The sequence below is a fragment of the Drosophila willistoni genome (genome assembly GCF_018902025.1).
Source record: "Drosophila willistoni isolate 14030-0811.24 chromosome 2R unlocalized genomic scaffold, UCI_dwil_1.1 Seg200, whole genome shotgun sequence".
Classification (NCBI taxonomy): Eukaryota; Metazoa; Arthropoda; class Insecta; order Diptera; family Drosophilidae; genus Drosophila; species Drosophila willistoni.
This window is the reverse complement of record NW_025814051.1, coordinates 1,720,390-1,734,861: the sequence shown is the minus strand read 5'-3', so window position 1 is coordinate 1,734,861 and position 14,472 is coordinate 1,720,390. Positions and strand designations below refer to the sequence as shown.

At 41.2% G+C, this 14,472-nt stretch overlaps 2 protein-coding genes across 2 annotated transcripts; one reads left to right on the top strand and one right to left on the bottom strand.

The window, feature by feature from the left end:
- Positions 1–375: 375 nt before the first annotated feature.
- Positions 376–6,869, top strand: LOC6641575 (WD repeat-containing protein 81). Its single transcript, XM_002064545.4, has 5 exons — positions 376–496; positions 565–2,320; positions 2,382–4,813; positions 4,892–6,458; positions 6,521–6,869. Exons 2-5 carry the CDS (start codon positions 618–620, stop codon positions 6,753–6,755), a joined length of 5,937 nt encoding a protein of 1,978 aa, XP_002064581.2. The 5' UTR covers positions 376–496; positions 565–617; the 3' UTR covers positions 6,756–6,869.
- Positions 6,870–12,178: 5,309 nt separating this feature from the next.
- On the bottom strand, positions 12,179–13,679 carry LOC6641576 (opsin Rh5). Its single transcript, XM_002064546.4, has 3 exons — positions 13,339–13,679; positions 12,930–13,276; positions 12,179–12,865 (listed from the first exon to the last, which is right to left on the bottom strand). The coding sequence occupies exons 1-3, from the start codon at positions 13,572–13,574 to the stop codon at positions 12,297–12,299; spliced, it is 1,152 nt and encodes a 383-aa protein (XP_002064582.2). The 5' UTR covers positions 13,575–13,679; the 3' UTR covers positions 12,179–12,296.
- Between the last annotated feature and the right edge of the window lie 793 nt (positions 13,680–14,472).

Sequence of the window (14,472 nt, the reverse complement as noted above, 5' to 3'; positions counted from 1 at the left end):
CCTGTCTTTTAACCAACTGTTAACCTTTTCACTTACTAAATTTTAAACTTCTGAGATTTTTTGAAAGCTCCTAAAACCGCCCGATCTAAATCGGTAAACCGAATGCTTCCGTTATAGGTCTTGTTTGTTCCCATACTGCAGCAATTTAAATAAATTATACTAACAATAAGTATAATACACAATTCATTTCATAAATTTAAATCTAGGCGCCAAGTGGTGCCAGATTGCTGCACTGTGGCGCCAACTTGGTCGCTTTGAACCACTGTTAAACATTTAACAGTTGCGAATTTTAGCTGATAGCTAAAGAGTTACGCATCACTGATGAAATCATTTCAATAAAACGTAAAAATAAAGAAAATTTAAATAATAGGAAATACTAGTAAAAATGTAAATAAGCTTGCTTTTATCTAATTCCTAATACTTAACTAATTCTTGTTAATCATTATTACTTGGCCTATGACTTTCAATAAAGTTGCAAAATGTAATTTTTGATTTCGTAAGTTTCGTTTGCAAATTCGTTAAATGAAAAAAACGAAATTTTATTGTTGTTTTTTTTATTTCCAGTCTCATCGAATATAAAAAATGGGAGTTGACAACAAAGCGGAGGTCCGTATGGTATGATATCATGTGAAAGAGGCGTTGCAGGAGGCTTAACCATGGGCGATGATAGTAAGCTGATATGGCAAGAAATCGGTATAAACAATCAACATGTCTGTGAGTCTGGTGGCGAGGGTCGCTATCAGTTAATATGCGACAAAGCTTGGCTACAGGCATTGGAAAAGCAGCGGAAGTTAACACCATTCCCCATCTGGTCGCAGTTGGATCGGCGAGCCCATCCCACGGGAAAGCTTGAGCATCCGTGGACAAGGATCCTGGTGCAAACTTATCGGAAACAGGTGCAGCACATGGTGTATCCACTGCCAAGATGTTCGGGAGCAAATGGAGGAGTATCAGGAGAATCTATATCGGACTTGCCATTGTCTTACTCCCAGGCAGTGGCCTTTGTGGCAAATACGAATTTTAAGCAGCTGTGGGAACAGGCATACGAACAGTACAAGGGAGCCCACGTCAAGTTATGCCGAGGCACTGGAAGCAGCACCAATGCGTCAACGAAAATCAGTCAAGCTGGCGGATTGCAACTGCAGCCACATGATATGGTTCTCAAAGAACTCATCCAAAGGATCTATCATTGTCCTGTTTTACGTGTTGCCGGACTGGGAGGAGGTGGAGATGTTTCCCCTATTCAAGAAATAACTAGTGACTGCCATGCCAATATCATGCCCGCTCTGGTGGCCATCGAGTCGTCCACACATTACACTGTCTTCTTCTATCCTCCCGCCATGGTGTGCAGTCTATATGACTGCATTACCTATAGTCCTGCTCTGCTGGGCAAGAGCTATAACAAGACATTATTTCTGATCTATCAGATTTTACAATTGTCCAAGCACTTGCAAGGTCAAGGCTTCTTTTTGGGTGACCTGCGATTGCAGCACATTGTGTTGAGGGAAAATCTCTGGCTGCAAGTGTTGCCATGCCTGGAAGCGAATCTTTTAGAAGATGAGCAAGACGGTGGAGCGGATTTGGATATGTCACCGCTATCACCTTTAGACACGCCAGTGTCCACTGGACCTGGAGACAAATTACATCCCTTCTCTAGCCCTTCCATGTTTGATCTGAAATTGGCCTATGATCCGGCCCAGTTTAATCTGCGTGAATATACGGAAATGTGGTGCAATGGCCAATTGACCAATTTCGATTACCTAACCATATTGAACAATGCGTGTGGTCGGAGTTTAACCAATGCCTCGCATCATCACATCATGCCCTGGGTCACTGACTTTGCCGGACGCAATGGCTCCAATTGGAGAGATTTGACACGAAGCAAATATCGCCTAAATAAGGGCGATATACACTTGGATCTAATGTATAATCAGGCAAACAGTCATCAAAATGGACTCGAACAGCCAGGATCGGAGCAAGTTCCGCATCATGTCTCAGATTTTCTCTCAGAGATCACGTATTTTGTGTACATGGCGAGGCGGACACCGCAGGCGATTCTCTGTGCCCATGTGAGACCCATTTGGGTGCCAGCCGAGTATCCAGTGTCGATACAAAGACTACAAGAATGGACACCAGATGAATGTATACCCGAATTCTATTCGGATCCCATGATCTTTAAGAGCATCCATGAAGATTTGCCCGATTTGGAATTACCCAGTTGGGCAACTTGCCCAGAGGATTTTATAGTTAAACATCGTGAGGCCTTAGAATCGCAATATGTAAGTGAGCGACTCAATCATTGGATTGATTTGAATTTTGGGTGAGTCTTTTGGATTTCAAATTTAAAGGAAAGACCTTTTCTTATATAATTTTCGTTGCAGTTACAAATTGAGTGGCAAGCCGGCTGTAAAATCGAAAAATGTGTGCCTCAGTCTGGTCGACCAGCATCGTAATCTCAGCCAGCGTGGAATCGTTCAACTATTCAGTCAAGCTCATCCGCCGCGTCGTTATGCCTCGCCCTGGTTTAATAAGATAGCACCACGTCTGAATCAATTGTATGGCAAGTCCACAAAGCGTTTGGCCAAAAGCACTGAAAATCTACATGCCGATCAGCCAAACAATTCGAATTCCAGTTCACCACGCATGTCCTTGCGTCCACCTTATGGTGATAATAGCGATGGCTTGCATTCCGGATCAAATTTCTATAGCATAACCAATTTCATTGAGCTACCAGATCACTATAATCCCGCCCTGCTTCTGCAGAATCTTGAATCTCTCGAATCGTTCTATGCCAAAACATTTCCACAACAAAAACCCACAGCAAATCCGGAAGAGAAAATGATAAGCAGTGATTTGTTATTCGAGCAAAACTCAGCAGATCATTCGTTCACGAATCAACTGTTTGCTGGAGAATCTGGTGGAGATTTGTCTGTGCCAACGAAGAAGAACAAAAATTTCTTGAAGGAACAAAAGAAGAATTGCCTGCAAGAGATACTCAGTCAGATGAGAGAGCGGGAACTGCAAGTTTTGGGCTGTTTAATTGTGGAAATGTTTGCCATGTCACGTCTACGTCCTCTGCTAATGGGCAACGGTCCAACAGCTAGTTTTGAGTCTCGTCTGGCAGCCTGCAGATCGGTGGCGCAATTGCAGCGTCAGGAATTGCCCAAGCCAGTGCGTCATGTGGTGCGCATACTACTCCAACTGGATGCAAAAGATGACATCGATCATGGCTTACCGCAGCCCTGCAGCCCCAGGCAATTGGTGGAGCCAATGTTTGCCAATTTTCTTGTTCCGTTCCCTTCGCATTATATAGCCGTTTATGCTTTGGTGAAATCTCTGCATTCCTTTGAACTAAATGCCACTCTGCTGGAGCTGCACACACATTTCAGCTGCGAGGGCGGACGGGAATGTTCCCGATACACGGAAATCGATCGTCAGCGGGTTCTCTTCGATCGGAAAATTGCCGAATGCAAGGTAATGTCATGCTGTGCCTATGTTAGAAGATTGCTGGATCCCATAGTTTTTGCCTACGAACAATTTACGCCAGTGGAACTTATTTTACCCCACATCATTGATCTGCTGCGGGATGAGCGGACTTCAATACTAACCGCCTGGAATCTATTTGATCCCATTGCCCAGGCTTTGGGCATTACGCAAACCCAACAGCATTTGCTGCAACCACTTCTCAAACTTTACGACGTGGAGGGCTCTAATCCGACTGAGGATTGCCCAAACAATAGCAATGTAGGCTCAGGACACTTGCGTTTCTCCTCTTATAGTTCGTTTAAGTCACGCAAATCCGTGAAATTATATCATCATAGCTTCTTATTACGATTGATTGTGCGTTTTGGCTTGAGATGTTTCCTTCATCATTTCATTCCACCGCTAATTGAAGCGGTCGGTGGTTACAAGGAACCCGAACAGGGCAATGGCTATCATTATCATAGTGGTGGAAGTAGACGAACCAGCAAGAATCTCAACTTTGCTGCCGTCGAGGAAGAAACGGATCAGGATATATCCACTAATCAAGAAATGAAGCCAGATGTTGAGGAATTATTTACTTTCGAAGAGGATCAAGATAGAATATCAAATCAAGAGACAAAGTCCATTGATTCATTTGACATGCGTCAACCTACTGCAAGTGCCGCAGAGGAGGCACGCGAATCGGAAGACGATGACAAATTGGTCATAAACGATATAATCTATGGATCAAAAATCTCACTAGAAAGGCTTTCACTCAAGGGTGTAGATATCCAAACGCCGCCACAAAATTTGGGTCCACGATCACCCACCATTGAGATTCCATCGATTGCGGCCGGTGGCATACGACGTAGTTTCCAGCTGAGCGCCATCGATTGTGACATTGGATCGCGAAAAAGTGTAGATAGCTTCGAGCTAATCAGTCAAGCAGTGCAGCAGGAACAACAAGAACAGGAACAGCAATCCCAGGCCCCCCTAAACGAAGCCTGTGATTCCCTTCAGGCTTCGGTAATCTCAAGGATGTCGGAGGCCAAAGCTTTGCAGAATAATCGTATAAGCGAAATGAGTGCTGAAAGTTTAGTGTGGCTATCGCATCGATTGGGACCAGTTCTTACCTCTCGTTACATTACACGAAATCTCCTAAAGCTACTGTCCCTATGCTATGTGGGACAGGAGAATCTATTACCTGAAGTTGAGGACAATGGAGACTCATCCTCTGCCTCGTCCTCCTCGCCGGATGCTGGCAATTTGAATTACTTTAGCATAGCAAATGCTCGTGTAGTGGGAGATCGCAGTGCAGCTCGTGTCCTGGAATGCCTAATGTCTATAGCGGGTAAGTAACATAAGAGATTGGTCTAATTAGAAACAAAAACTGTTGATTCCTTATCTGATAATTTACATTTCCTTTCAGCACTTTATGGAGAAAACTTCCTGCTCTTCCAGTACTTTCCTCATATAAGTGAACTAATTGCATTATGCTCGAAGCGAATCACTGGAAGTTTAGAGGGAGCCATCATTAGCTCCCTTCAATTGCTCAAGTTTATGGTGCCGTGTCTAACTGATGTCACCATTATGGAGCATTTGCAGCATATTCTTCTTGATTCTATACTATTGCCCATTTTACGTCTGCTGAGCTCAACAAATCTCCTCATGCCAAGTGGTTATTTGGGGCGATCTTTGTTGGCACGCAAATTTCTGGATGCCATCTATGCATTAAGTGTGCGCCTAGGTTCGGATATGTCAAGGGAACATCTCTGTCAGTCGTTGCTTTGTCCTTTCTTTTTGATATTCAACAAAGCATTCGGTTTGCCCAACGATTTCAGCTATAATTTGGCCAATTTGAGTCTGTCAAGTGGCCAACAAGAGCGGGCTTTGGAGGAGTTGAGAGATGTATTTGGTCCGGAATTAGCTCATACATCGTATTTGGCTTTTCTTCGGTTTCTGGGCGAAGCCATTATGCAAAGAACATTAACCAATTTGGAGTTCATCTTGACACTCTGCCATGAACATGAGCAACCAGGACTCAATAAGAACAATCAAGTGACAAACATTATACCGGGACAAGGAGAAGATGTTATGGATGCATCTTGCGAACTGGCTGCCAATAGTTTTGGCACTCAAATTGTCGGCAATCGTCTGCAAGTGTCCAGTAGCAGCATGGAGTTGCTCGATATGGTGGCCTATAAACTCGATCAATTACCCAGTTCCAGACATCTGAAGGGCAATTGGTTGGCCTACTGGCGGCATGAGACGACGCGCAGTGAGAAGGATAATCAAACTCTGAATCTTAAGCAGATACGTTTGCAATCCTTTGTCGGTCACACCAATTCTGTGCGGGCCATATACGCGTTGGACAACGAGAACAGTTTTATTTCTGCTTCAAAGGATAAAACGGTCAAGTTGTGGTCTCTGCGAAGCGAGGGAGACGGAAGGAAGACAAGCACATGTCAATTTACCTATACCTGCCACAAAAAATCCATCCATTCATTAAGTTTCCTTGATTCGTTGCGCTACGTGGTGTCTTGTGATTCTGGTGTCCATATCTGGGATCCGTTTATTGGTCGACCCTTGGGCATATTGGATGCACCGAAATTCAGTGCTGTTACCGTAGTGAAATGCCTGCCCTCGCATTCGCCTCTGGTGGTAGCAGGCACAGCGGAATCGACCGTAAAGGTTATTGATTCACGATCCATGCAATATGTAAATGAATGGCGAGTTTATAATTCAGCTCTTCCCAATGCCACAATACGCTGTCTGGCTGTTGCTCCCTCTGGAAATTGGCTGGCAGCGGGTCTATCTACAGGCGGCATAGTTCAGCTGGACACTCGTACCGGCACCGTATTAAACTCCTGGCGTCCCATGGAGTGTGATCTCCTGCAATTGACTGCGCCCAGTGACCAGCTATTGATCAGCTCGGCTCTCGATCACAGTTTGGCCGTTTGGCATGCTCTCGATGGTATTATGCATTATCAACTTAAGTGAGTAACTCTGAATTAAAGTTCTTCATAAAAACCATCTTAATACGTTTTAATTTCTACAGACCTCCACCTGAACCGGCACATTTCTTGCAAAGCGTTGGCTCTTCTTTGGTGTATGCCACAACAGGAAATCGTGTAGGTGTCTATGCCGATGTGGCCAATTCGCATGCCCTGAACTCGGTTACCAAACTGAGATCGGAAACATTCCGCGGTGTGCTTACCTCTCTAGCTGTGTTGCCCCTGAATCGAGCCTTTTTGGCTGGCAATGAAAGCGGCAATATAGCTCTAATTTGCTAAATATACAATAATACTTTCATATATTCATTGTATATTATGATTTTGTATTATAGTTACATGTATCTGTATTTATATTCAATGGCACCAAATATTATTTTAATGGCAACTAACTAACGAAATTATTTTATGTACTCCACAAGCTAGCAGCTTATCTAGACATTACATTATATAGATATCTATATATATATATATATATACCCACACAAATGAAAGACATTCCATATTTATATACCAAATAGTTTAGTAAAAAATTGTATTTACACAATAGATACACTTACAATTAGTTTAAGTGGGCAAGAGGTAAAAACATTTATATAAATAAACGATCATGTATTCGATAATTATTAGTTACATTTGTTTTTCATTTTTGTGCCCAAAAAGTATTCCAGTATTAAAGTATTTCAGAATATTTAATAACAAAATTAAATCTAACCATTTCTTGCATCCAAATCTATTGTAAGAGAGATACTAGTGGTCCTTTAAGATGTTTGCAAGATCCAAAAATTTGATTTCTGTGACATAATTGACTCGCCTAGGCTATCAGGAGCAATTGGAAGGTTTTAAAATGGACAATATTGAAAAAAAATTCAATCTTCTTCTTGATAGTTTAGTTCTATTCTAATTCATTGAATTGTTGTTTTTTTAACAACAACTAACAATATCTTCTGAAGTCGAACCCTTAGATAATTTTTTTGGTTATTATATAGGAGGATATTATTTTCCTTAATAAGGAGTATTAATTATCCTCTCAACTCCAAAAAAATTTTTTTTTAATAACCACATTTCAGTAATTATTTATGTTAGTTGCTAATTTACAAATTGAACATTTGGTAAAAGATATTTTCCATAATCCTTCAATCTTTCCAAAAAAGTGCCGATATTTACTTTTAATATTTGAAAGATTATAGATTATGGTCTTCCAAGCAATAGTATTTAAGAATCGCTGTACTACTATCGGTTCATAATGGAATTGATTACCCAGAGGAAGAACTCCGACTTTGCCGGATGAAATGCTCTTTCCTGTTATATATCCTTTCTCATTCCCTTCAAACATCTGCAAATTAACTGCCAATTGCAGTCTTCAATGTCTCATGAATGGACCCTAAAAACAGCAGAGTCAAACCAGTTTGTGGGATATGACCGGCAAGCAAGCAAGAATCAGGGAGCTCAGAGATAAAAGCAAGATTTCTGTTGTGCCCAATCTGCGGTTGTTGTATTTGCCTGATTTCCTCTTCCACATTGCCTTGAGTTCGAGCAATGAACTTGGGACTTGGGCATTGCATCCAAGTTAATCATCAGCAGCCAACAATTTGCGATCTCAAGCATGCGAGTGTGCCAATATGTGTGTGTATTGTGAGTGTGTGATTGTATGGAGGATGTATGTATACTATATGGACGAGTGCGAGTTGCATTTATTTTTGGGCGATGCCTCAACCAACAAGTGGAGACAGAGACCGCGACAGGGAACTTCTCTTTATGGCAAGTTTTTTTTTTTTGCATTTTGTTTCTTTTTTTTTTTTTTTGTCGTTGCACTTTGCCAGTTGGAGTCAGTTCGGACGACGTATGCGTAAGACAATGATTCTGGGCGCTTGTTACAATGAGGATTTAGAGAGGACAATAGTGCGTCTAACTTTCATTGGAGAGCACCCACCGCCACCCAATATTAGTTTGCATCATGACCAAGGAGATACTACTGAGCGGTGGGACAGATGTGTTTAACTTTTTCACCTTGAATTTAAGGAGTCGACATTGTTGACGTCATCAGCATCATCATCATCGTGGGGATAGTGCGTACAGTGAGTGAATTTACAATGGGATGCCCTTTTTCAAGTTATTGAAATCGAAACTAGTGGCTCTGCTTGTATTCCGTATATCGTTGTTGGAGAAGAACGACAGGAATTTAAGAAATGATTCGAAATGTCCAGTGCCGGATCCCAAAACATAAATATAATTTTTTGGGCCATAATGTAAATTATAAGACCTCTTTCCAATGTGAAAGTTAGAACATGAATGGAATGTGTTTTAGAATCTTTGAGCATAAATTTTTGGTTAATATTCCGTTTTTGTCAGCTTAGATTCTCCTCAACTTATTACCGATTTCAAAAAGTTTTATACAAATCTCAATTCAATCGCATTATGGCTAATGCGGCACTGGAAATGTCTGTGCTAAAGTTGAGATTGACCAGATCTTATTTCAGAAAATATTCAGTTTACAATTTTTAGTTTATATGATTAAAACCAGTATTTTTTAAAATAATTTGTTAATATTTGTTGAGTTTTTATCCAAGAAATTTAATTCAATGGTTTTTTCACTTATTTTAGTTTTACATACAATGAGAGCGACAGCAAGCAGAGCAGCACCAGCATTGCCAGAGCCAATAACCTCGGGGATGACTGCAAAATGTTACCAACATACAACCGAAATTTTTCAATAGGGGCCCAGGAAATACAAATGGTCGACTTGAGGGTGTCGGTGTAGATCTGTCTGAAAGTCAGACTCTTTCTCTTGCTCTCTCGTTTTTTGTATGTCTGTCTGCCACCATTGCACCACCACACACCACAGGTGGTTGGTTAGTACAAATTGTTACCATACAATCGAAATGGTAAATTAGGCGGCCAGGAAATGCAGAAGCATGCACTGGATGAGTGAGAGAGCGAGTGAGTGAGCGCGATGAGAGCAAGAAGTTCATATTTATAAATTCATGACAGTTTTATGCCATCAATTTTTATAACTCACACTCACACCCAAAGCGGCTGGGGGCGGCGAGTCAATAAATTCTCAGCGGCCGCATACGTATTTTATAGTCGCGCATTGCAGATCTGACATAATAAATAAGAGGCGCCCAGAACGTGTAGCTGCTGTACTCACTGTTACCACGAAACTAAGCAAAACTCTCTTGTTGCCTTGTTCAAAATTTTGTTTGCGTAATTAACAAGCTATGGTGGGCGTTGCTGGCATTCTATAAAATCGAATTTTTAACGTTCAAATGTGAACAGAGCCACAGAAATTGCAGGCCACAAATTTTTGTGGGTGCCTTTCCACGTACCCCAAAAGTATTCGCGTTGTCTGCCTCTTGCCGTCTGTTATTGATTTTTGTCATGTTAAATGTTGTGTTGTTGCTTGCTGTTGCTGCTAGTTAACAGGCGCCCACCCCATGAATTAACATTATTAGGATTGCCAAAATCATAGCAAGACGATTAATGGACGAGATCTCCTCACTCTATTTCCCCATCAAAAAAAGAAACCCTAACAAGAGAAAAGAAGAAAGCCATGGCCAAAATGTGCGAGTGCAAGCAAGATGGAGAACACATCTGTTATGCCCTGTTGCCAAATGGCATCGACTGCAGTAACAAATATGTAGTTACTTAGTTGCTGATTGGCAAATGTAAAGATAAAATGTTGCCCCTTTGAGTGTTTGCTTGAAAATCTGTTAGCTTTGGGTGTAAGCATTATTTTTGGGAGATGTTTGGCCATTTAAATCCATTGAAACCTACCACCCATTTGGCAACTGGGTTGCCGTCGCCCAAACACACAATGTGCAAGCAGGACAACAATAGAGCACATTTAAAAGCCTCTTCTCCATGCCATTGTGAGGTGGGGGTGGGGTAGGCAATTTAAAATCGTATGGATTTCATTGCGAGAAACGCAACGACCATAATAGCCCATCGGCTGGCTGGCAACTGCTGTGCGCCTGTTCGCAAACGATTAAATTCAGTTTAATCATCCACTAAACAGCTACGAGATACCGTTTCGTTCGTTATTATTATTATTACATGCAACAAGTCTCCACTCACACTCACAAATTGTGACTCACAATGCCTGGGCACACATACAAAAGGGGGGCTGAGGATTGCTTTGAATACTTCACGTCGCTTCTCTTCTCTCGCACAAACGTCTCGTATTCAGTGGGTAAATTGGATTATCGCTCCCACATTTATTGTCATCAAAGAAATGAATGCAACAATCTTTGTTGCTGTTGCTGCTGCCATTGCCGCCATCATCATTATCATCATCATCTCTCTAATCCCATACCGTAGTCATAGGAGTTGGTATATTCATCTCACTCGCACCTGTTGCGGACGCTTCTAACAACATTTCTATTGAGTTTCCATAGAAAATCTAATCGTCGCTTTGTGGCTGGCATGCTGCTAAATCTCATGCAGACCTAGTAAAAATGTTTGTTGTTTCTTAAAGAGCAAGAAGAAGCCCCAGCCATGTCGTCGTCTATTCGTCAGCCCTTCCCAACCTGCCCACCTTCCAACACCCAACACATCGGTTTGCAGCAATGTTGCTGGGCACTGCTTCTCCTTCCATTTTTACGTTTTTAAACGGTGCGCTGGTGTGTGAAGAGAGGAGCACTTGGATCTCTCAGCCAATCAGACTTTCAACTTTTTCGTAGAAATGTTGTAAAACGCTGCTAGCAACTCTGTTCGCCTGCTACAGTGTGGAACATTCGCTGAATTGAACGCTGCTTTTGGTTAAAATTTTGGTTGGATTTGGACGGATGTGCAAGCAACAAAGAAGCCGCAACTTTTCAACACAACTCAACTCAATGGTATTTGTTGGAACCACCACACAGCGAAATTGTATGATTCGTTCGAGTGTACATTTCCTTCGAACTTTGAATTGGCCGTTATTTTTATTCAAAATATCGTCTACACTATTTTTACAGCCATCTTCTGGGAGTCATGTTTGAATTAATTTTGTTTTTACTAATGTGTAAAATAAGTCAGACATAGTGGTTTCGGATTTATATAGCATTTAAATTATTGCTTAGATAATCCTGGTTAAATTCTTTATAAAAATTGTCAATCTATTACTCCAGGTAATACGATAAAGACGTCTTATTTCCCCTGAAGACGGTAATATTTTAGAAAACCAGAAGAATTTTAAAGTTTTTCTTTAATATTTTATCTTGTCTCTTAAGATACATAAATTTAACATTGACCGTGAGGTCCAGATACCAATTTGTCACATAACAAATAAAAAACTGGAAACTGAAACTTCATTCTAACACAAAAAGTACTCTCCTGACTAATCTAATCAAAGATATTTTAAGTCTCTAAATTCCTATAGCAATTTCTGCATTTTGATTCAAACTGTTTATCAATCCAAAGAAGACTTCAGATGAATATTGTGATAAGTTCGGAATTAACTAAACAAAATATATGATACATACTAAAATGACACCAGACAATTATAAACCATCTATTGAAATATTTGAACATATGGCCAATATAACGTCTCGACTTCAGTTTAAGATTCAAGAATTTACTATCCTGTATACATAATAATACATCCTATCCTTCTTATCTTATCTTATTCTTATCATCATTTCATATATTCCATGTAGTTAACTTCTGGCGTAATAATGCATAATTTTTCTATCTTTAAAAGTCAAATATAAAATATAAACAGAAACTTCTTTTTCAATGCCAACTTTTTTTGGGTTTATTTTTTTTGGAACTTTTTCTAGTTCATTGCAGTAATTTATATTTATAATTGATAACTTAGTCAAAGATTCGCAACGTTAATCTTCATTAGTTTTGCACACTCATTGCCAAAGTATCACCGCTCACACTGGCCACACTCTCAGCCCCCGCTGTGGAACCACTTCCAGTAAGATGTTTCTCACGGATTCCCAACCATGGCAATCGTCGTTCTAATTCTAAACGATATTTTGGATGACTTGTGGCATATACCCAGGGATCCAGACACGAAACCGATTTGCAGGCCAAGCACGGCAGCATGGAGATAAAGGGCGTGATCATTTGCTGTTCGCCAAAGCAACCAATCAACGCCACCACCGAATACGGTGTCCAAGCACACACAAACAGCATATAGATGATAAGAGCCGCCTTGGCAATACGCAGCTCTACACTCATATTGTCATTACTGGCATTGGCCGAGAGGGATTTCACATTCATTTTCTTTGCCTGTTCGGCCAACATGCGTTCATGAGTCCGTACGTGTGTGAAGAGCTTGTAATATGAGACAAGAATCATTACCATTGGTATGACGTAGGACCACACAAATATGGTGCGAACGAAAAGCCGATTATCATCCGTATTGGTGAGGTAATCAAACGAACAAGTGGTCAAGTAGCCCTCTGCAAAACCAAAGCAATCCGTTTATATTAAAAGCGAATAAAATGATTCTATGCAATTGCTTACCAGGCTGATAACGCCCCCATATCTGAAAGAATGGCAATACCGAGAAGGGTGTGGCCCATAGCCAGGTAAATATAATACACAAAAGAATTTGTCCATAACTCAAACGTCCATCGATGGGATTCGAAATGGTCTTGTAACGATCGAAGGCTATAAAAGCATTTGTAATTGATGCTCCCATGCCAGAGATGCCACCGTTTAAGGCGTAGATATCACAGCCCAAGTCACCACCCACTATATAGCCAACAGATGCGTTTAGCAAATAGTGCGGCATATTCGTGCACATGAAGAGATCAAAAATAGCTAAATTAAGTATAAGCAAATTTGAAGGAGTACGCAGGGATTTGGATCTATGAATAGTAAACACATTCATTACAATTTTATCTATGGACTTGTAAAAAGGACAACTTACGTTGAGAATATCCAGAGCACTAGACCATTGCCGAATAGGCTAAGAATCATAAGGACAATGAAGCCTATATAGAAGCCAGCTTGATAGTAAATGGGAGCCTGCCGAAATCCTCGCCAATGGGCATGCACCAAATGCTGATACTCTGCCGGATATCCATGTCCCATCGGCAGAACAGGTCCATCTGCAGAGCTATCGTTAAGATAGCTCACATATGGCTGCTCTCCGTTTAGATACATTGGTGGTGTTGTTGCTTGATGCTAGACTAAATAACAAAACTGCAACTATTTGTTGTTGGAGCCAAACATCCTGTCCATTTCGTTTAACGTGTCACCTTCGGCTGACTTAATGACCAGCAGGTCAAGACGTTTTTATAGCTGCACAAAGAATTTAATTAGGGAGGATTATAAGGTGGAGGTGCATACCTTTTCGGGGATTAGCTTGGCCTAATCCGGATCACCCAGGTATCTTAGACATTCTTGGGCGACTTCTTCACCGTCCAACGGTTACGTCAAAATTCAAATTCCAACGTCTTTGCCGCGCTGCTGGCAGTCTCGCTCGGTCTCTCTCACTCACTCGTCTAAATCGTAAATTGTAGCAGAAAATACGAACGAACTTTTGTGCGAAATATGACACTAAGTAACAGGAGTTCATAGACGCGCAGACAGTAAATTCGTCATTCGCCTCGAGCAGCAGCAACCACCAACACAAACATTTTTCATCTCTTCCGCGGGTCTTTTGACAGACTGCTTCGACCTGTTTCTTTCGAACGCAAAAATGCTCACCGGCGACCAGCAACGGCGGCAACACCCTTAATAGAGACAGTGACAACGCTATAGTCTCGCTCGTAGGCCATCTCACTCGAATTGTTCATTGTGCTAAATATTTTGTGCGCCTGGTTTGTTCGGCGCTCTCATTTCACAATGACCCACCTTCACGACTGACAGCGACGGCAAAAAACGCGTCGCATCTTCTTCGCTTCACGCGATTTCTCTCAATTGTTGTCACTTCGTTGTTGTTGTTGTTGATATTGTTGTTCTTCTTATTGTTATTGCTGTTGCTTGACTTCTGTTTGTACAACAAACATATTCACGGTGTTTTAATATATCAACAACAAAAAACAAAAACAGCAACATT

Excerpts from the sequence above, each read along its gene's own strand:
- LOC6641575 (XM_002064545.4), top strand. The coding sequence starts at position 618 with ATGATATCATGTGAAAGAGGCGTTGCAGGAGGCTTAACCATGGGCGAT. Across the intron at positions 2,321-2,381 it reads TGGATTGATTTGAATTTTGG|TTACAAATTGAGTGGCAAGC; the intron begins GTGAGTCTTTTG and ends TTTTCGTTGCAG. Across the intron at positions 4,814-4,891 it reads ATGCCTAATGTCTATAGCGG|CACTTTATGGAGAAAACTTC; the intron begins GTAAGTAACATA and ends ATTTCCTTTCAG.
- LOC6641576 (XM_002064546.4), bottom strand. The coding sequence starts at position 13,574 with ATGTATCTAAACGGAGAGCAGCCATATGTGAGCTATCTTAACGATAGC. Across the intron at positions 13,277-13,338 it reads GTGCTCTGGATATTCTCAAC|ATCCAAATCCCTGCGTACTC; the intron begins GTAAGTTGTCCT and ends TACTATTCATAG. Across the intron at positions 12,866-12,929 it reads ATGGGGGCGTTATCAGCCTG|AGGGCTACTTGACCACTTGT; the intron begins GTAAGCAATTGC and ends TTGGTTTTGCAG.